Raw genomic sequence first — 21,075 nt, forward strand, 5'->3', positions numbered from 1 at the left:
TTTCCTATGCACCTAACCCATCCAGCCTGGCTTCGTCCGTACAACCGAACCGCCTTCCACCGGTAACCATGACTTCACACGTGCGAACTTGACGACGTCACCGAACCACTCGCCTGTGGACGGAAATAAAAAGGCGAAAGCGACAAATTAAATACACAAAAAAAGAAAAAGAAAATAAGGCGGTTAAATAAATAAATAAAATTGAGAAAATTAAAGGGCACAATAAAATCGCAGAGCGTGTGTTTTGGGTTCTTTGCACCCACAATATCTCTCCTCAATCCTTTCTCTCTCTAAAACTTTCTAATTCTGAGTTTCCAACTATTTTGGGGTTTTTGCACCCTCCTCTCCTATATCTTTCCTCTCGCTTAACATGTTTTTCTCTCTGGCTTTCTTTCTCTCTCATCCCTAAATCATTTCTCTGTGCACAGTGCATCTCCTTCTCTGTAGCGGCGGTCCAACCCATGATGAACAGAAACGGATCGGCTTCCCTTCTCTCTCCTTTCTTCTTCCCCTTTCTCTCTCTAAAACCAGAAGAAATGCATGGACAAGGGGGTGGTTTTTCAGAGGAGTTGAAAGAACCCCATCAGCCCATTGCTCAACCAAATAGCGGCGAGTTCCCGCTTCAAGGCAAAGGAAAGTGGAGTTCGTTTATTTTTACCGGCGAACTGGTATGCCCATCTCTTCCTTTCATTCTCTCACTGTGACCATCATTTTTCACCGGAGAATCTCCTGTTTTCCCAAAAAATGGCCGGTCTTTGGCTGAGAAGAGAACCCACTTTCCCCTTTGTTTTTCCGCCTCTTATTAAACGATATTGAAAGGTTTTTTAGCTTTCTGTTATTTGATTTATGCTTTGAGGCAAGCTTGGGTTAGAGAGCAAAACCCAAACTTAACCATGGTGCAATGGGATTAGAGACTCGAACTCGTGAGCTGAGCCCATCGAGTCAATGGACTAGTGGTTCTTTGTAGATCTGACCTCCAGACTCGATCTTGATGAAAACCCCCCTTTCTTTCTTTTTTCCGGCGATTATTCCGACTTATTATTTCATTATCCTAGCCTGAAATTTTTTTGCGATGAGGGATTTGCCGCTTGCCCCATTTTTCTCGGGTCCAGGTGCAATGTCCCTTGGGTCACGGTTCATAGCCTTTGATGATAAACATTAGAAACGTGAAGGAATTAGTGCTTTATAAGGAAGAGAGAGAAAGAGATTATTGTGGTGTTAGAGAGAGAATAGTAATAAGATGTTAGAGAGATTGAGCAAGAATAGTAATAGGGTTTTAGAGAGAGAAAGAATACGAACGGGTGTTTCAGAGTGTGCAGTTGTTTTGTGCAGGAGGAGGAGGAGGAGGGTGTGAAAGCAAATGAGAATGAGGAACCAATGGTTGCACCGAATGGCAGGTAATGATAATATTATCGTAAATAGAAATAATTCAATAGTGATAATAATGGGTTTTTTTCAATCTCGCTCATCGTAGTTGCAGTGAGATCTCAGCTAGAGAGAGAGAGTTTTTACACTTTTACAGTGGGAGTAAGAAGGTCAGAGTAAAGAACGATTCTATTTATGGGGCCTTCATGCAAACCCCAGTTTTTGTTTCAGCCTCATTACATATACATCAGTTTAGAGAGAGAAATTATTTTCTTGTATGTCCCTAAGACTGAATTTTCGATAGAGAAAGTATTTTCTTTTGTATGGTTGATCCCTAAGACTAAATTAATTTTGCTTTCCCTGTATGTTTTTAAACTGTGAAAGCCCTGGTGCAAGGCCTCCTCTCCCACCATGGTTGCTTTCCATTCCAGGTACGCTCAAACCAAACCATTAAAAACCCACCAAATTCAACTTTGAACTGAAAACGATTTCTTTTTATTTCCTGGTTTTTGTAGAGAGAGAAACAAATGGGAGGTGGACTAAACAGTACTACTCATTTCCAGCGAGTAAGAGAAAGAGAAGCAGTGCAGAAACAAGCGAGGAAACGATAGAAATAATAGACTTAGATAATGAAGAAATAAGCAAAGAAGACAACATAGAGATAAATAATTTAGAAATAAGAGAGAAAACCGAAGATGGTCTTATAGACCTTAACAAGGAAATAAGTGCATATGTGATAGACATAGAAAGTGATAGCCATAGCTGTGATTTGAAGCTGGATGAGAGAGAAACTGAGATGAGAAAGAATGACAGCCATGGTAGTGATTTGAAGATGGAGGAGAGAGAGAATAAGGGGAAGAATGAATTCGAGTCCGGGGGTTTGAGGTGCAGCAGGATGAATGGTAAAACCTGGAGGTGCAAGCGAGAAGCGCTATTGGGCTACGCTCTCTGCGAATACCACCACGGTAAGGCGAGGATGCGAAGCATAAATCAGATAGTATCACAGAAGAGAGGGAAGCCAGAGAAGAGTGAGAGTAACCGTGAGAAGTCACTGAAGAGAGAGAAAATGGTAGGAAAACCAGAGAAGTCACTGAAGAGAGAGAAAATGGTAGGAAAACCAGAGAAGTCACTGAAGAGAGAGAAGAAGAAGAAGTTAGGAGAGTTAGTGAAGAAGAAAGGAAAATCGCAGGAGAGAGAGAAGTCTGAAGAAATAAAGAAGAGAGAGAAACTAGAGAGAGAAAAGAATCAGAGGAAGAAGAAGAAGGAGAAGTCAATCAAGAGTCTCTTTGATGAAACTTATGTCACAATAACCCAACTCAGGTTCTGATACATGAAATCACACTCGTTTTGGGCCTCAAAAATTCTCGGGTTGGTGGGGGCAAGTGATGTTCGTCGTGTGCTTTATTTATTTATTTCGTATTTTTGTTTTTTAGAGAGGGAAAATTGGGTGGTAGAAGTGGGATTTGGACTTCTAGGATCCGAACCGTCCAAATTTTGTTTCATTTTCCGTGCTTGGTTCATCAATAAGACTATAACTCAATTTGAATTCTATTTATCGATAGCTCTATGCACGTGATATGCTTGACCCCCCCTCTCTCTCTCTCTCTCTCTTTGAGCTAGTAGACGATTATATATATATATATATATTTATTTGAGCATAAAAGATGATAAGTTTGATCTATCTCCTTCTCTCACTCACACACACTCTATCTTTGATTGAAGTTGTGTTCAACTACTCGGGCGAGTCGGCTTTGATTCAGTCGAGCAACTCTAGCGGGCCCGAGTATCTTCGAGTTAGACATCCAACTTTGGGATTTAAAAAATAAATAAAAAAAATTATGGAATTTATTTTATTATTTTTTAATGCGTTTTATCATTTTGATGAAGATTGGAAAGTATTTTGGCTATAAATATTCATTTTTATACTTTTCCATTTTTTTTTGGATTATTTTGAAAATACTCACATGACATTGATTTTTCGAGATTTATTGTTTTACTATTTTTTAACTTCATTTAGATGTATTTTGTTTAATCTTTTCTTTTAAATATACATTTTATGTTTTTTTGGTTTTATTTTTTAACATATTTTTTGCCTACCTCAGGCTGGTTATCTAGACCTGTTCCAAGTTACCCCAACCAAGCCCATGGCCGGTTCGTGCGAACACCAGTTTGAAGCTTTGAGCCAATAGATGATACGTTTGATCTCTCACACACACACTCAAGGGTTGGGGTGGTAGATATCTCTCTCACACACACTCAAGGGTTGGGGTGGTAGATAAGGGAAATGTTTTTATGCTTCCCCTACAACATAGAAGTCCTATCCTCCCCCTATCATTCAGCTGTTTTATTTTGATCAAGAGAGCCACTCGTCGTTTGATCTTAGATCCGATGTCTCAAAGTATTTTATTATTGGTTTTTTTTTATACAAATTGTATGAATATAAATTTTGGTACATGCCATCTTCTCATTGGACCACACCTATATAAAATATTAATAATAATTTTTCAATAAAATATAATAATCAAAATACCCCTTAAATCTTTTATAAGCATTTTGGTTATTTTATTTTATTGAAAATATTTTTTTATATTTTTCGTTAGTATTAGTTTAACAAAAAAATGGACATCTAAAATTTGATATCAAAATAATTTATAAAAAAAATTAAAAAAAAAAAATATAAAGACATGACATTGTGATTGTGACAATATTAACCTTATTCTATGGTGCAGCGGAAAGATAGAAAAGCTGATCGGCAGGTAAAAAGTTCGATCTCTCTCTCTCTCTCTCACACACATTTTCATAGTACCCGAGTGGCGTCGAGTGCACTTCTCTGTTGCGTAATCTCTCAACTCTAACTCTCTCTCTCTCTCTCTCTCTTTCTTGCTCCTCATATCATCATATATGGGGAACTCTCACTCTTCTTTCTCTCTCCTACCATGGCGGAGTAGGGAGTACGGAGAGTAATGGAGTTTGTTTGGGTCAAAAAATGTATCCAAATTGTCCATTATTGTCATAAAAAAGTCTATACTATGCAAACCTTTTATTCGACGGAACTAATATCTTCCTTGATTGGTTACAATTATGCTTTATTAAACGGTGGAAAAAGTTGTACTGCATCAAATCTCAAGTGGCTAAAATGGAAAGGCAATATGGAGAGCATATAGGTCGTGTATGATACACATCATCAATGGACGCTAGGGATTAAATGTTGTGTGGGCGTGATGGATACTCAGCCGTTCATCTTGGGAATGGGCTATTGCTCCGATTGTGAATATTCGAAGAAAAAGTTAGGGCATCTCTTGATGGATGATTTCGATGAGTGGCCCCTTATGGAGGAGAGAGAGAGAGAGAGAGAGAATATTTGTAAAAGTTTAAGAATTAATTTTGGCGACACGTGGTCCTCGCCTCTCGTGTATTGTTCCTCTTTCCTTCTTTTGTCTACTTATTATCGGCCCTACCCATCCTCCTTCTCCCCTCTTTCCCCTTTCTCTCTCTCTACACTTCTCTCTTCTCTCTCTCTACATGTCTTTCCCATCTCTCTCTTTCTCGCTCTACCCTCTTTCCTCTCTACACTATTTTCTCTCTCTACCCTCTTTTTCTCTCTCTACACTTCTCTCTATCTTCCTCTCTCTACTCTCTCTCTCACTCCATTTTCTCCCTCTTCTCTCACTCCTCGGTCCACGCTCTTTTAGCTCTCTTTTTTGTACTTAATCTCTCTCTCTCTCTACCCTCCTTTAGCGTTTCTCTCCACCCTTTGTTGTACTTGGTCCCTCTCTCTCTCTCTCTCTATCACCTTTAGTCTCTCTCTCTCTACCCTCCTGTAGACATGCACTCGCTACTAGTCTCTCTCTCTTGAATCGATGAGTTTCACGTGGATTCTCGCTCTTTTTGCGTCTTCTTGTCTACTTATCATGAGACGAATACCTTTTCCTTATTTTCAAGTATCTTGTCTTGGTTCTTAATGTGATTCGTAATGAATAAGGGATTAACAATTTCCATTAGGATAATACTACACACAAAAACTTACTAATCAAATTTCATGGCCTTTACCCAAGTGTCTTTTAATTCTTAATTCATCAAGTTGCAAAGGTTTTGAAATCATAACTTGTAGTGTGGCTATTAGTAGAAGTTCATAATGCTTACACATAGATAAATCATGATTTAGTTTGTGTTGTTTGGAGTCTAGGGCTGCCAGTGGGGCGGCTGGTTCACGCAGTTGGGCGTCAGACTATAGAATTTGGCCTGATGCCTGGTTGGGCCTGGATTAGCCTGTGGGTTATGCTTAGTTGGGTCTGGTTTCTTTATTGGATCTATGTAGCTTTGGGTTCCATTATAGCCAACAAAGACCAACTTGAATCGGGCCTGACTACTTGGGACTGGGCTAGGGCCAAGCCGAACCACCCTAGCTGAGGCCTTGAGATGGGCCTGGGCTAGGGGTCCTTCCACTATGTATGGGCTGGGCCTCTAGGTGCTAGCGTTAAGCTGGGCTAGGGGTCCTTCAACTATATCTGGGTTGGGCCTCTAGGTGCCACATTGGGCTAGGGTTTTTGTTCACTTGCCTATTGCCGGTGATTGAGTGCTAATAAAATGGTATCGTTTACGGAACGTCGTGCCTACGTGACATTTAGTAATGCTATATGTCCAAATCAATAAAAAAGTATTGCAGTTAGAAACCTTTAAGATGACATGTAAATCTAATTATGCTCCTAATTATAGAATTTGAAGCTTCAAAAATACCATACGCTTGGCATATCCGAGTATACTTGAAATAGACAGTCCAAAAAATATTTCAGAAAAAAAACCACTTTCGATACTTGAGATCTATTTTTTTATGCATCTATAATTGTTAAGATCGAAATATTCGCTTTTGTTTAAGGTGCCGTTTTATACAATGGAAGTCCTAACAAATACTTTACGGTAATTAAATGTTTGCATTTTATGGATTGTTGTATTTATTCATATTTTTTGCTAGATGGCTCTATTTTACAGCATAAAATTTGTATTTCTCTATGATTTGGCATGGAGAGAGACATGCTATTTTCTAATCAATAGTTGTGTTCTCTTATATCTGTTTTACCCATTTCCAGTCAAACTCCAACTCATATCAATCCTAATCAATCAGTACTCCAAATAAACAAAACGACTTCCAATAAAAAGCCAACTCCCTAATTTAATAAAAGGACTAAAACCTAAACAAGGCTTTCAAGAAACCAAGTACAGAAACTCCCAGTAGAGAATTCCCAATAATCATGAATCTCCATAGAAATTAAAAGCCCCAATACAATAATTAAACTAAAAGGTCTAATACAATAATAAAACTAAATTGGAGTTTTAAGCGACCCAAGTGCGGTATAATTTGGAATATTAAATTAAAACAAAGTCAAAAGATTTTATGCTCATGTAGGAGCATATCAACCTTTTGCTCGTGTGCAGGTAAAACCAAACTAGGAGTATTTTTAGGACTCTAAATATTGGGATGTAGCCTCCTCAATCTAGCGAGACCAACTTCAAAAGAATAAAAACGCACTCCTTATGTGTCTGAATAAAGAACACCAGAAACTATTAATAGAAAAAAAAAAGAGTAATAACACTATGAGACCCGACCACACCTATGTGAGTAAGAACCCAAAGGATCACTATTAAATATTGATACAAATCTATATAAAAGTGATCACATGGGTGTGGGACTTGGGTGAGTTGGTTTATTGATAACTTTTCTAGAGATCGGTATCAAGATTTAATGGTGATCTTTTGGTGTCCTACTCACATAGGTGTGGGAGGGTCTCATAATATTATTACTTAGAAAATATTACCATGGTAGAATGTAGCAAGCTGGAAAGTGTATATTGAAATATTGCCATTGTAGAAAGTAACAAGAGAAGAAAGTGCACATTATACCATTGTATTACTATTGTATATTATTGTCATTGTAGAAAGTAACAAGAAAGGAAAGTGTATATTAAATGTAACAAGATAGGAATGTACACATTATACCATTGTATTATTATTATATATACAATGAAAGAACCACCACAAGAAATCAATGTGGGGCACAATTATCTTATCAAAAGTTCCTTTCTCTCTCTAGAATTCTTTATGGTATCATAGCAGTTGTTGCTACCGTACAAAAGCTGAGTCGATAGAGAAACAAAATTTAGAGAGCAATCAAGTATTCCCGTTTGTATTCGTCTTTAAAAGTCAGTTCCATCCTCTTCCTCAATTCGTCTTTAATTTTCCCATCTAGTTTTTTTTCTCTCTAAATAAATAATAATAATCCTCTCTCTCCTTGCTTCCTCAACCCTAGCTTCCCTTCACCATTGATAGGCGCCTTCACTACATAAACTTTTTGATCATTTATTTGATAGGCGCCTTCACGTCTACAGAAACCTGCACAACATTGTTCGTCTTCGCGTCCCATATATCCCTTCACACCATTGTTTGTTTTCACGTCCCCATATAAAGACTATCTATACCAATCAAAGCCCACATTCTTATACACTCGAAACCTCCAAACAAAAATAAAATAAAAATCAATTACTCTCTATCATCGAAAATCTCTCTGCCCCAATGGACTCTTCATCATCATCAAACAAATATCATTATCCCACTGCCCTTAATATAGGAAATTTTGTGGCTTAAATTGACACAAAGTAATTATTTATTATGAGAAACCCAAATGCTCTTCCTCATTGAGAGTTAGGAACTTTTTGGATTAATTAATGGTGATTACCTTACACCAAGTCAAAAGATTTCCTCTCCTGATAGTAAGAATGAAATAAAAAATCCAGATTATAAATTATGGCTAACGTCCGACCGGCTTCTTAAAGTTTGGATCATATGGACAATATCAGAAGAGTGCTTAACCTTATTGTTGGCCTTAAGACTTATGCAGAAGTTTAGAAATGCTTGAAAAATACCTATGTAGGTAATTCTCAAGCTAGGGAATTTCAACTTACCGTACAATTCCAAATCTGCAAGAAAGAGAATTCAACCTTATCGAAATATATATTTAAATTCAAAAAGTACTTGTGATGATTTCGTGGCTATTGAAAAACTTGTACTGGATGAAAATATGGCTTCTTAATGGATTTGGTCCAAAATATTATAGTTTTATTACCACTATGCTTAAGCCTCTGATTCCTTATATTATGAAATTATACCTCTTCTTCAAAATTATGAGATTAGAAATCAATCATATGTCTCTGATGAACACTCATATCCAAATCAAAATATGGAATTTGTTGGACAACAAATGTTTTTTTGGATCCAATAGAGGTAACCGATACAAAGGAAGAGGGAAAAACAACTTTTGTGGTTAACAGTTCTTTAACTCTCAAAGATGTGGTTTTGTTCAAACTAGTCAGATCAGTAATGGGGGTCGTGGGATGACCTAAAAAAATAAAAAAAGTGGTTGTACACTTCCGATGCGACCCATGGGTCAAGGTTTCCAATAAGTTTACCAGATACAACAATCTACTCAGACACCTCGGGAAAAATGTCGAATTTGCGGGAAACTTGGACATGCTGCATTCAAGCATTTGCATCCCACATGTACCAATCAGAAGATATTTCTCAGGCCCTTACTGCAATGACTATAGCAGATTCACAAGCCTCATAATGGTTCTCGGACACAGGTACCTCCACTTATATGATAGGAGATCCAGGTAAATTACAAACTCTTTATCCCTTTAGAGACACATATACAGTCATGGTTTGGAAATGTAAATAATTAACTATTTCACATGTTGGTGATGCAATTATTGCAATTGGATCTAGAAAATTCAATGTTTCTAATGTTCTTTTGGTGCTTGAAATGAAAAAGAACTTGTTATTTGTTAGTCAATTTACAATAGATTTCCCTCGTATATTGAGTTCTCATCAAATGGTTATCTAATTAAGTAAAGGAGCACATGGAGAATTCTGGCCAGCAGGACTAGAAGGGAGGATTATATGTACTTGAAAAAGTAAAACAAGTTTTATTCACTAATCGAAATAAAAGAACATTAAAAGATGTATGGCATCAACGTCTTGGACATCCTCAAAATAAAGTTGTTTGTTACTTAGAATCTAAATAGTTGATTAATGTTGATGCATTGAATAAATCTCAATTTGTTTGTGCTAGTTATCAGATGGGAAAAACTTGTAGGCTTCCTTTTAGTGGTATCGATAAAACCTCTATTGAACATCTCTTAAAGATTCATTCAGGCTTATGGGGCACTGCTCCAATTTTATCTAATAAAAGTTATCAATTTTATGTGGTGTTTGTTCATGGTTACACTCGTTTTACTTGGATTTATCTTTTAAGATGAAAATCTGATTTTTTCGTTGCATTTATAAAATTTTATAGTATGGTTGAAAGGAACTTTGATAAAAGAATTAGAGTCTTTCAATGTAATGAAGGTGATGAATTTGCAAAGAAGGAATTTATTGACCATCTTAATGACAATGGTATTGTGCGATAATTATCATGTCCAGGAACCCCTGAGCAAAATGGAATAGCTGAAAGGAAACATCGAAATATTATAGAATTTCGACTTACAATGATGTTTCATATAGGAATTTCTAGAAGATTTTGGGTTGAAGTCTTTCATACTGTAATATTTATTATCAATAGAATTTCCTCTTCCAGTTTAAAAATGGATTCACCATATTTATTATTGTTTGGATGCGTATCAGACTACTCCTCACTTCGAGCATTTGGTTGTCAATGTTTTTCATATCTTCGAGACTATGTTACAAATAAATTTAGTCCACGTTCTCTTCCTTGTGTATTCTTGCGTTATAGTGTCTAACATTAGGGCTACATATGTCTATATCCACCCACAAGACGCGTATATATCTCTAGACATGTTGTATTTAATGAAAATATATTTCCTTATGCTAACCCAAATTCTTTGTTTGATAGTACTGAAGCTCAGGGGCAGCTATCCACCTATGTAGAATGGTCCGAGCGTTATGAGCATGACATACAAGCTCCTTCCTGTTTTGATTCATCAGTTCCACATAAACTACCCGACAGGATGCCCTTGATGTATCTGGTCCCTTAGGTCCTTCTTTGCCCATCACTAATGATAACTCTCAAACTTCTCTTGAAGAAGGAGATGTCACCACTGCAACACCGATCCAAAATGTCCAGAATGATGCAACACACACAACCGTGGTGATAAAAATGTTATTGCTCAAGAAACCAATCAATCTAATATTTTACTATTCTCTAAGCATCCTCGTCATCACATAGCTACAATATCTCAAGATGGTACTCGAAGACTTTGAATTCTCCCATCCATGGCAGCAAGATCAAGTGCTCATACTTTTGAAATTATCCATTCTGAACCTAAAACCATTAAGTCTTTCTTAGGTTATTCGGGTTGGCATCATGTTATGGAAAAGAAAATTGAAGCCCTATATGTTAATTCAACTTGGGAGCTAGTTCCATGTCGTTCAAGTATGAATGTTGTTGGTTGTTGTTGGGTCTATAAGTCTAAATTAAACTCTGATGGAAGTCTAGAGAGGCTTACGCCAAACTAGTTGCTAAAGGATACAATTATATTATTGGAATTGATTTCTCTGAAACATTCAGTCCTGCTATTAATTATGCTAACATTCAAATTGTGCTCACCATAGCTATTATGTACTACTGGCCTATGAAACAACTTGATGTGAAAAATGCTTTCCTGGATAGTTTTCTTAAGGAACCTTTGTTTATGGAACAACCTTCTATATTTGTGAGCTCAAAATAACCAAATCATGTTTACAAATTAAAAAGAGCTTTATATGGTCTCAAGCAAGCACCTCGGGCATGGTTTGATCGATTTAGTGCCTATCTTTTTTTATCATTGGGGTTTTATTACAGAATTGCTGATTCATCTCTATTTTTTTCTCGTACTACTAAATGAACTGTTATCCTTCTCCTTTATGTTGATGATATTGTTGTTACTGGTGATAATTCAAATATTCTAGAATGGTTCATTTCCCAACTTGGAAGGGAATTTATAATGAAAGATCTTGGACCTCTTCATAACTTTTTTGGTATAGAGGTATCTCATTTTTCAAGTGGGATTTTTCTTTCACAAAGCATGATCATGCTCAGATGCTCGGTGCCAAACCTATTTTAACACCAATGACAATGAATAATACTATTCATGGGAATTTTGATCCATTTCCTGATCCATCTCCTTATTGGAGCATTGATGGTGCACTTCAATACATTACCATAATACAACGAAACATTTATTATAGTGTTAATACAATATGTCAATTTATGTATGCCCTTACAATTATATATTTTCAGGCAGTTAAGCGGATTCTTCGTTATCTCAATGGTACAAAATCATGTGGTATAAGAATCTTATCTGTTAGTTCCTTGAGTTATATGCCTTCTCTGATGCAGACTAGGTCGGATGTCCAACCACTCGTTTCTGCACTTATCTTAGTTCCAAATACATATTTTGGAGTGTTAAGAAACAATCGATTGTGGCTCGTTCTATGGCATCCACTGTTGCAGAATTGACATGATTTTTTTTTATTCTTGAGGATATTGGGTTGCCTCTTCACTTTTTGTGAGAATATTAGTACTCTCTACAAGGCTATTAATCATGTTTTTATGCACAAATAAAAACATAACTATTCTGTGAGTGAAAATGTTGCTTTTGGATTAATTATCACTCGTTTTGTTTCCTCTTGTAATCAAGTAACTGATATCTTCACCAAGCTTTTGCCACGATATGTTTTGCGAGGTCTTTTCTTCAAATTTGGCTTCAAATGCCTCCCCAGTCGAGTTTGGGGCAGTAATAGAAAATATTAACATTGTAGAATGTAGCAAGCTGGAAAGTGTATATTTAAATATTGCCATTGTTGAAGGCAACGTTTTAAAAAACGCTGAGTCGAACCGGACTCGCCCGGTTCGACTCGAAAATCGTGAAAGGGGACCGGATCGCCTAAAAAATCGGAAATCGTCCGGTTCTAGAGAGAACCGAACGATTCTGTACAGTGAATCGCCGATTCACTGTACGGAATCGGCGAGTCCGAACAGTGAATCGGCGAGTCTGTACGGAAATATTTTATTTTATTTTATTTTATTTTATTTTTTTTTTTTTTTTATTTTTTTTATTTTTTTTGGTAATCCATGATAGATTTTTTTGTAATACTTGATCGATTTTTTTGTAATCCATGATCGAATTGTTTTTGTTTTTTTTGTAATCCATGATCGAATTTTTTGGTTTTTTGTAACCCATAATAGAATTTTTTGTAATCCATGATCGAAATGTTTGTTTTCTTTTCTTGTAATCCATGATCGATTTTTTTGTTTTTTTTTTTTTTTTTGTAACCCATGATAGAATTTTTTGTAATCCATGATCGAATGTTTTGTAATACATGATCGAAATGTTTGTTTTTTTTTTGTAATCCATGATCGAAATGTTTGTTTTTTTTTTTTGTAATCCATGATTGAATTTTTTGTTTTTTGCTTTTTTTGTAACCCATGATAGAGTTTTTTGTAATCCATGATTGAATTTTTTGTAATCCATGATCGAACTGTTTTTTTCTTTTTTTGTAATCCACGATTGAATTTTTTGTTTTTTTTTGTTTGTTTTTTTTTGTAATCCATGATCGAATTTTATGTAATCCATGATCGAATTTTATGTAATCCATGATTGAATTTTTTGAAAATTTGTGATTTTTTTTTTTTAATCCATGATCGAATTTTTTTTTGTAATCCATGATAGAATTTTTTGAAAATTTGTGATTTTTTTTTTAATCCATGATCGATTTTTTTGAAAATTTGTTATTTTTTTTTTTTAATCCATATTATTCAAAGAGAAAATGAGAGAGATGATGATTCTGAGGCCACCCTATCCCAACCATATTATTCACATATCGAGTCCCAACAGCAACAGTGTAGGGATGAGCACGAAATACTGTAAATTAAATGCTGAATGGCGGTTCATGCAGGGAAAAAACATATCAATATTCGCATATTCATTCAAAAACATGAAAATTCTTAATGGAGTACCCTCATTTTTTATTGAATTCCTAAAAAACAATATTTATAATGAATATTAATAATTTTTTCGAATTTTTTTTAAGCTTTATTCTGACCGATTCACCCAATTTCCGATCCGGATCGCCGATTTGCCGATCCGGATCGGTTTTTTGGAAGCCCGATCCGGATCACCGATCCGTTTTTTAAACCATTGGTTGAAGGTAACAAGCGAGGAAATTGTCTATTACATATAACAAGATAGGAAAATACACATTATACCATTGTATTACTATTATATATACAATGAAAGAACCACCAAAAGAAATCAATATGGGGCCCAATTATCTTACCAAAAGTTCCTTTTTTTTCTAGATTCTTTAACTATCCATTTTTTGGATGGAAAGTATTTTGGAACTCAAAATCCAAATTTTATATTTTAAAAATACTTATATGCTGATTAAGTAGATTTTGGAATTTGAGATTAAAATATATATATATCCGAAGTAGCTTTTTTGCCAGAGAGAGTAACCATACATTGTGCTTTGGTGGGTGCACTGACTCATATATAAAACTCTCTCCATTTCAATAAGGGTGAGGTTTGTATAGAGCAGAGGCCCCAAACAATCAAAATAAAGTGCACTTTCAAATAGTGTCTAGAAACATCATCTGCCATTGAGATCACGGAGGAACATCCTCTGCCATTCCTGCGAAAAAGAGCGCAAAGATGGGATGACAATGGAGAAGGGGGGAGAGAGTGGTATTCAAGAAGAGCAAAGTAGTGAGAAGAGAGCAATTCATTCCAAAATTTGCAGGTTGTTTTAAATCTCAATATAGATTGTATGGGCAACTTAGAGAGGATGTGTATGAGTAAATCAGGAGACTCTCAAACAGAACCCATGGAAGAGAGGGAGAGAGCTTGGTGGGGAGATTGAAAAAGAGATAACGGAAAAGGAGGCTAAAACAGTTGCTATGAAAGAAAGGTAAAAGGAAAGATCAGATGAAGAGTATTTAAGGAGATGTATGTTCCCTTTATTTACCATGTAATTATTTGAACTCAAAATCTAAATTTTTTTCTTTTTTGAAACTAATCATCTGGTTTATAATTATATAGATCCCTAGACTTCAAATAAAAAATAAAAAAATCATTAGTGGTTTGCCCGAGGGAGTAAATGCATAGCATGCTCCCAATAAAATTCAGTTTCATTTGAGAGAGAGCGAAAGAGAGAGAGAGAGGAATTCGATTGCCACGAAAATTAGTTATACGGGAAATTCGAACGCGAAAGAAGCAAAAAAAAGTAGGTAAGATGGTCAGATTCAAATTGAGAAAAGAGATGGATAAATCTAAACCAAGAAATTCAATCTTGTCAAGTGTTGGGACGTTACCTTGAATCCCAATAATTAAGGGATTAGTTCTTGTTATTTTTGGGTCTCTTATTTTTTTGGATATTTCATAATAGCTTAGGATCAACATTAACTAATGTCCCATTATTGAGGAGTTATGGATAAAGTTCTATTAGATTAGGACAGTAACATGAGTCCATGTTTGAAAAGATGGAGTTAGTAATCCAAAAAGTACGGGAAAGTAAGAGGTTTAAGTAGGTGTTTTATGGGGACACTTTTCTATATTTGGGTTGCTTGTGTGAGAGAGAAACATAGTTGAAAAAAAAAATCAAGAAGCAAAAGAAGAAAAGGGAAATTTTAGGTTGTGGAGAGAAGAGGCTACGTGAGAGATTGAATTTTGTCGCTGGTTCTCTCAAATAATAGTTATTTTTGAAAAAAAAAAATTATTGATTAGTAAAAAATTGTCTATGAGTTTCACCCGTAAATGTAGTTACATCTGTAATGTATATTATAAAAATCTTGGTATTTTTATTTCTTTCTCGCTCTATTTTTTTTTTGCTTGTTTGTGGTCGATTGTATTTTTCTCACTCTTTGTTTATAAAAAATTAACCTATCAGGTTTTAGAGCTTTTGAGCACAAAAATTTAGTACTCCCCCATGCTTTAAATTTAACGGGAGTCGGGTGCCAACTCAAGCACTTGTTGATCAGAATTCCCTCGCCTATTCCCGAATTGCTGGCCAATTCCCGGTGAGTTGGCCCAAATAAAGAAATGGAAAAGAATACAATCATGAAAAAAAACAAAAAGAAAAAAAAAAATCACTTGGGATTGAGGGTTTGGTTTTTCTGAAATGTTAACTAACTTACATTAAACAAAACACAATAACAATATATTACCAAAAAGAAGATTGGTGACTATCAATAATTGTTGGTTAGCACCATTTTTAGCAAGATCATCAGCATCTGAATTGACCTCCCTAACGAGACGAACAAGGGAGATATTATAAATCTAAATGAAAGAGAAAATTTCTCTAACTAAAAGAATCAGCTTCCAATGGGGTGTAGCTTCACCAGAGCACCAAAAGATAGTATTTTTGGAATCACCCTCAACAAGTTGTATTTGAGCATATGGGGAAAAGGATACTTTCAGCCCCAGTCTTAAGTAAAACGTTGAGTCGAGATGGTAACTGACGGTTCTATATTGTAAAACGGCGATCTGGACCATTGATTCACTGTTTCAAACCAGTTTTTGGCTGGTTCAATGTTTTTTGTGGCGGTTCACTATGTTTTCTGTACAGTAAAAAGGCGATCTTGACCACTGATTCACCAATTTTTTGGGGTTCCCAATCCTATCTATTTTCTAAAGGGTGCAGTTGGCATACTGATGCATCCGTAGCTGTAGAGGTAAAGTGTACCTTCAAATTTTATCATGGTATATAATTTTGATGTAAAATATTCTTAGGATTATCTCAAAATATATTTTTATATCTAATTATAAAATTTTAAATTTCAAAAATGGTTAAACCAAGTAGATCTATAAACATATGAAAATTTTGAAAAATGGACGATGCAGATAGTATGTTGTAAAATGCACTATTTCTGAAACTGGAAATATTTTTATTTTTCATGGTCATACATCTTGATGTCGAGATGATCAATCAAAGGGTTTTTCAACATTAAAACTACCTTTTCCGATGGATTTTTGAGGTGCATCCGTAGTTCTATATTATAAGGTTGCATCCTTATATAAACTTTTTCCTTTTCTAAATCACTAGTTGTTACAATACCACAAGGGCCTGAATGAGGGAGAAGAATATTTCCATTGTGGTCTCCAAGTAACCCCCACTCCTCTTTTACCTAGATTACCCAATGAGCTACCATCTTTATTTTTGATAAATTGTAACATTTAATTCCATACTTTCAAGTACTACGTCACAGTCAACTTGATAAGCTCAGGACTAAAACCAAACTTGGAACAATGAAAACAAGATATAAGAAAAGACATATCAAAAAATCAAAATGCAAAAAAAAACACACAAACAAGAAACCAATAGAAGCAGACAATTCAAAAGCAAAACACAACCTAATTACAGTCAAGAAACAATAAGTTCCACAACAGCAACTCCATCTTTAGCCAATCGATCAGCCTCCATATTTCCTTCTCTATAAACATGAATAAAAGATACTTTCATATCACTACATATTGATCCTGCTTCATTAATTAACTCCTATAAAATCTATGGATAATCTTTCTCTTTCTTCATCCAGTGTATAACATTTAGTGAATCACCTTCTACCATCAAAAGTATGTTAAACTCTTTGGCTAATTTTAGTCCTTGACGCAAAGCTCTCATCTTTGCTTCATGTGCAATTCGTCTTCCCAAAATCCCGAAAATTTCAAAAGCATATCACCCCCACAATCTCTAATTATCGCACATATACCAGCTGGACCTGGAATTCCAGCTGAGATTCCATTAAAATTTAATTTGATTCATCCCATATCAGGTGCTTTCCATATTCCAACTCTAATTATCTTTATTGACTTTTCTTTGAGTAACTCATGAATGTTGTACATAATGTCAATTCAACTAACACCCCACCATTCAACTCTTAATGCCAGCCATTCTGCTACTGATACCCTAATAATATCTCCACCGGTTTTGGTCAAATTCTCAAATACTTTTCTCTTTCTCTCTTTCCAGATTTCCCAAACCACCATTCCTTTAATTACTTTCCATATAGCCTTTCCCTTTTTCCTTATTCATTCAATCTTCCAATGCTGGAATGTTCATCTATTTGTCCAGCCAAGTTAAAACTCATTTCCAGATAGTTTTAGCATACCTACAATTTAAGATCAAATGATATACATATTCCTCATCACATTTCACATTATACAAATATTAGGCATGATTTTACCTCTTTTTCTTAGCATATCCACAGCTTGAATATTGTTCAAATGAACCACCCACATAAAGATCCTCATTTTTGGGGGGAATAGGTCATTTCAGCGCAATAATCATCCTTCCATCGATTTAAAGTATTACATAACTGGATTTAACCGAAAATTTCCCACTTTTGCTTGGCTCCCATACCACTCTGCCTTCAATACTAGGGCTATAAAAGAATTGTTGTAAAATACTTATACATTGTACATATTCATCTGAAATTGCTTACTATTTTGTAATTGCATCTAATATTCCTGCTAGCATTGAAGCCTATACCCTCCACCATCTCATTTACCATCTTGCTATTTGATGTTACCTTTGCAAACAAATTTGGAAACTGTGCTTTCAAAGGCATATTACCTATCCAATTTTGTTACCAAAATCTCACTCTGTCTCCCTTCCCTACCAACTTTTTTGAATTACTTTGATAAAAATTTCTATAGGATACCATACCTTTCCACATAATTGATTTACCTTTCTTATTTGATCCTTTTGCCACCAAAACCTTTCAAAAGGCCCATCTCAACCACTTAATTCTTCATTACGCTGTAAATCTCAGCCATAATAGTGAAAAGAAATGGGGAAAGAGGATCCCCTTGTCGTATGCCTCTTGAGGCCTTAAAAAGGCCCTTATATTTCCATTGATAAGAACGGAAAAATGAGTGGATTCAAGACAACCCTTTATCCACAAAAGCCATTTTTTTCCAAAACCCATTGCTTTCATGGTTTGTAAAGTATTTTCTATTTTACCATGTCATAAGTCTTTTCAAGATCAATCTTACAAATAATTCCTACCCCTCTTTCAACAATCCTTGAACTAATGATTTCTTGAGCACAAAGGATATTATCCATGATTTGCTTACCTTTTATGAAAGCTGACTGAGGCCCTTTTACCACCATAGGTAACACTCTTTTTAATCTACAAACAAGACATTTCACAAGAATCTTGTATAGACTAGTTAAAGGACTAATTGGTCGGATGTCCCCCAAACTTTCTAGGACACCCTTTTTGGGTATTAAAGCAATAAATATAGAATTAAAGCTGCATTCACAATCCCTCTCTGATGGAATTCGTTCATCATATTTATGATTTCATATTTTACATTTTCCAGAGAGAACCCATCTGGACCTGAGGACCCAATGAGCTACCATCAAAGTTTAATTTAACCATCCCTTTGAGAGTAGCTCTTCATACTGCCCCTCTTACCACTTTTGGCACCCTGCATGACGCTGCAGCATCAACTTACAGAAGGATTCGATCCTTTGTAATAAACTTGCAATCCTTGTGGATTGTGATCCAATTTGCAGCTGGGGCAAGGATGTTAGATCTGATACAAAGGTAGTCTAAACCCTTCAAAAGTTCTACGATTTCTCTCGACATCACAGCTTGAGACTAGGAAACCGCTGATCCTTGCCATGAAAAGTAAAGTTTATAACAATCGAAGCAACTCCCCAAAGGACTAAAAGCCTGCAACTCATAGAGGCTCTATGGACTCCACTTGGATCCCATTTTAGCACTTCCTTTTTGAAAGAAGGACACATGTGATCTAGCCAGAGTATTTAATAATTTTTTCTTTCTTTTTCAATTCTTTTCTTTCCTTCACGGTCTAAATCACTCACAATAAGTCATTTTATAATATAAAAAATTTAATTAAAATAAAATAAAATAATACAATAGGATCTCAAGAACTTGAAGCCATTCAAAACCACATTTTTCATTAACAAAGAAAATACGCAACTTATGCTTGAAAATAAAAGATATAATAAATAAATATGAAAGAAATAAAAGATAGTGTTAGAGATTACCTCAACCGATCTTAATACACCCCACACCGAATTTTTCCTTCCAATAGTATTTGGGACTTTTGATCTGTCTCTTGATTCCTCCTGCTTATAGCAAAACCCAAACAACACACATAGATCCCAATCTAGAATCACCCACCTAAAGCCTCAATGCTTAGGCCTAATTCAAGCTCATTGGCTTGATCCTTAAGAGATAGAAATCAAGAAAAGAGGGAGAAAACTACTAGCTTGGGATGATCCCTTTGCTACCCACAAAATTATATAGCCAAAACCTAGTTTGATTTAGAACCAATGAGAGAAATTCAAGCTTAACCTAGTCTACCTTGGATATGCCCCCCTTACGATAGTTTGTGTGTGAGAGAGAGAGGTAGGCTAAGGTGGCGCATGGCCCCTTAAGTATCTTAGAGAGAGAGAGAGTAACCTATTTGGAGTGTGCCCCTTAGTGATATTAAAGAGAGAGAGATTATATTTTAGAGAGAGAAGATAAAGTAAGTAAGAGGTGTAGAGACAAGGGAGGAGAATGATCCATTTTATAGATTTTTCATGCATTAGGGTTTGCCATAAAATCGTAGTAGCAAATCTTTACCGTCGATCTAAGGAGACTTGTGGGGTGAGAGATGTGAGCCATCCGTTCCCTAGATCCACTTCAAGATGCTAAAGAATGTGCTAGAATTTTATCCTTACCTTCTTAAACTATTCTCATCAAATAAGTTAAATAAGGAAATTATCTCTTGACTTTCTCTATTATTAACTATTCATTCATTATTTTTCAAATCAAATCTTCTTGATTAATAAGATATTCTAAAATTCAGTATTATCATTCCTTAATGCAAGTAGGTCTCTCTCCAAAAATAGAAAGTCAACTAACATGAGATGTCTCTCACAATATTTGGCAAGAAAAGACAATCCCTTATGGGTGGGGCATGCCCAACCTTTGGTGGCCAGTCATGGGTCCCACCCACTTGTCCCATGTGATTTAAATAGGCATCCAATAATTATGCAGGGTCCCACATATTTTAAAAATAATAAAAATTGATTTTTAGATTTTTCAATCTCTTAGTTTATTTAAAACTTTGTAAATAAATTTCTCTTGATTTATAAATCAAAATGACAAAATTAAAATATCAGAAGATTAATAAAAATTCAAATAAACATTCTAAAAATTAAATAACATAAAATTAATTAAATTAAATTAATTTTGATGGAAATCGAATCCAAATAAGTCTAGGATTTAATCAACTCATAAGAGCACTCTACCTTCAATTATGGACAACAATCTACACTAGCTTTCTCAAACTGACCCAGCAGTTCCCATGACTTACAATTCAATACAGGGACTCATGATTGGACCACCAAAGTTAATCAATGGGCTAAGGGATGTAATCTTAGTCGGTAGATTTCAGGTTCTCTCGTAGAGACAAACCATGATCTGTCAAACCATGATACAATCATGACTCTATGGTGTATATAGGTAATCTCTCGCACATGTACACACTTCACCCTCAATGGTGGATTACTATCTCAGTATGACTATCTACGTACATCTTTGTTGACTATTCATCACACACAAATGTCGCACAGTCCCTCAGCTCTTATCCGGGAAAAGTTAAACCCTCATCGGTTTTATCTCTATGCCCAGGTACT

General features: G+C 35.4%; 1 protein-coding gene across 1 annotated transcript; it reads left to right on the forward strand.

The window, feature by feature from the left end:
- Positions 1-221: 221 nt before the first annotated feature.
- LOC110007724 (uncharacterized) lies at positions 222-2,918 on the forward strand. Its single transcript, XM_020670487.2, has 4 exons — positions 222-668; positions 1,333-1,397; positions 1,750-1,796; positions 1,881-2,918. Exons 1-4 carry the CDS (start codon positions 462-464, stop codon positions 2,690-2,692), a joined length of 1,131 nt encoding a protein of 376 aa, XP_020526146.1. The 5' UTR covers positions 222-461; the 3' UTR covers positions 2,693-2,918.
- Positions 2,919-21,075: the final 18,157 nt, after the last annotated feature.

Source organism: Amborella trichopoda, chromosome 4 (genome assembly GCF_054954075.1).
Source record: "Amborella trichopoda isolate Santa Cruz 75 chromosome 4, AtrichopodaSantaCruz75HAP2 v2.0, whole genome shotgun sequence".
In the NCBI taxonomy this organism is placed as follows: Eukaryota; Viridiplantae; Streptophyta; class Magnoliopsida; order Amborellales; family Amborellaceae; genus Amborella; species Amborella trichopoda.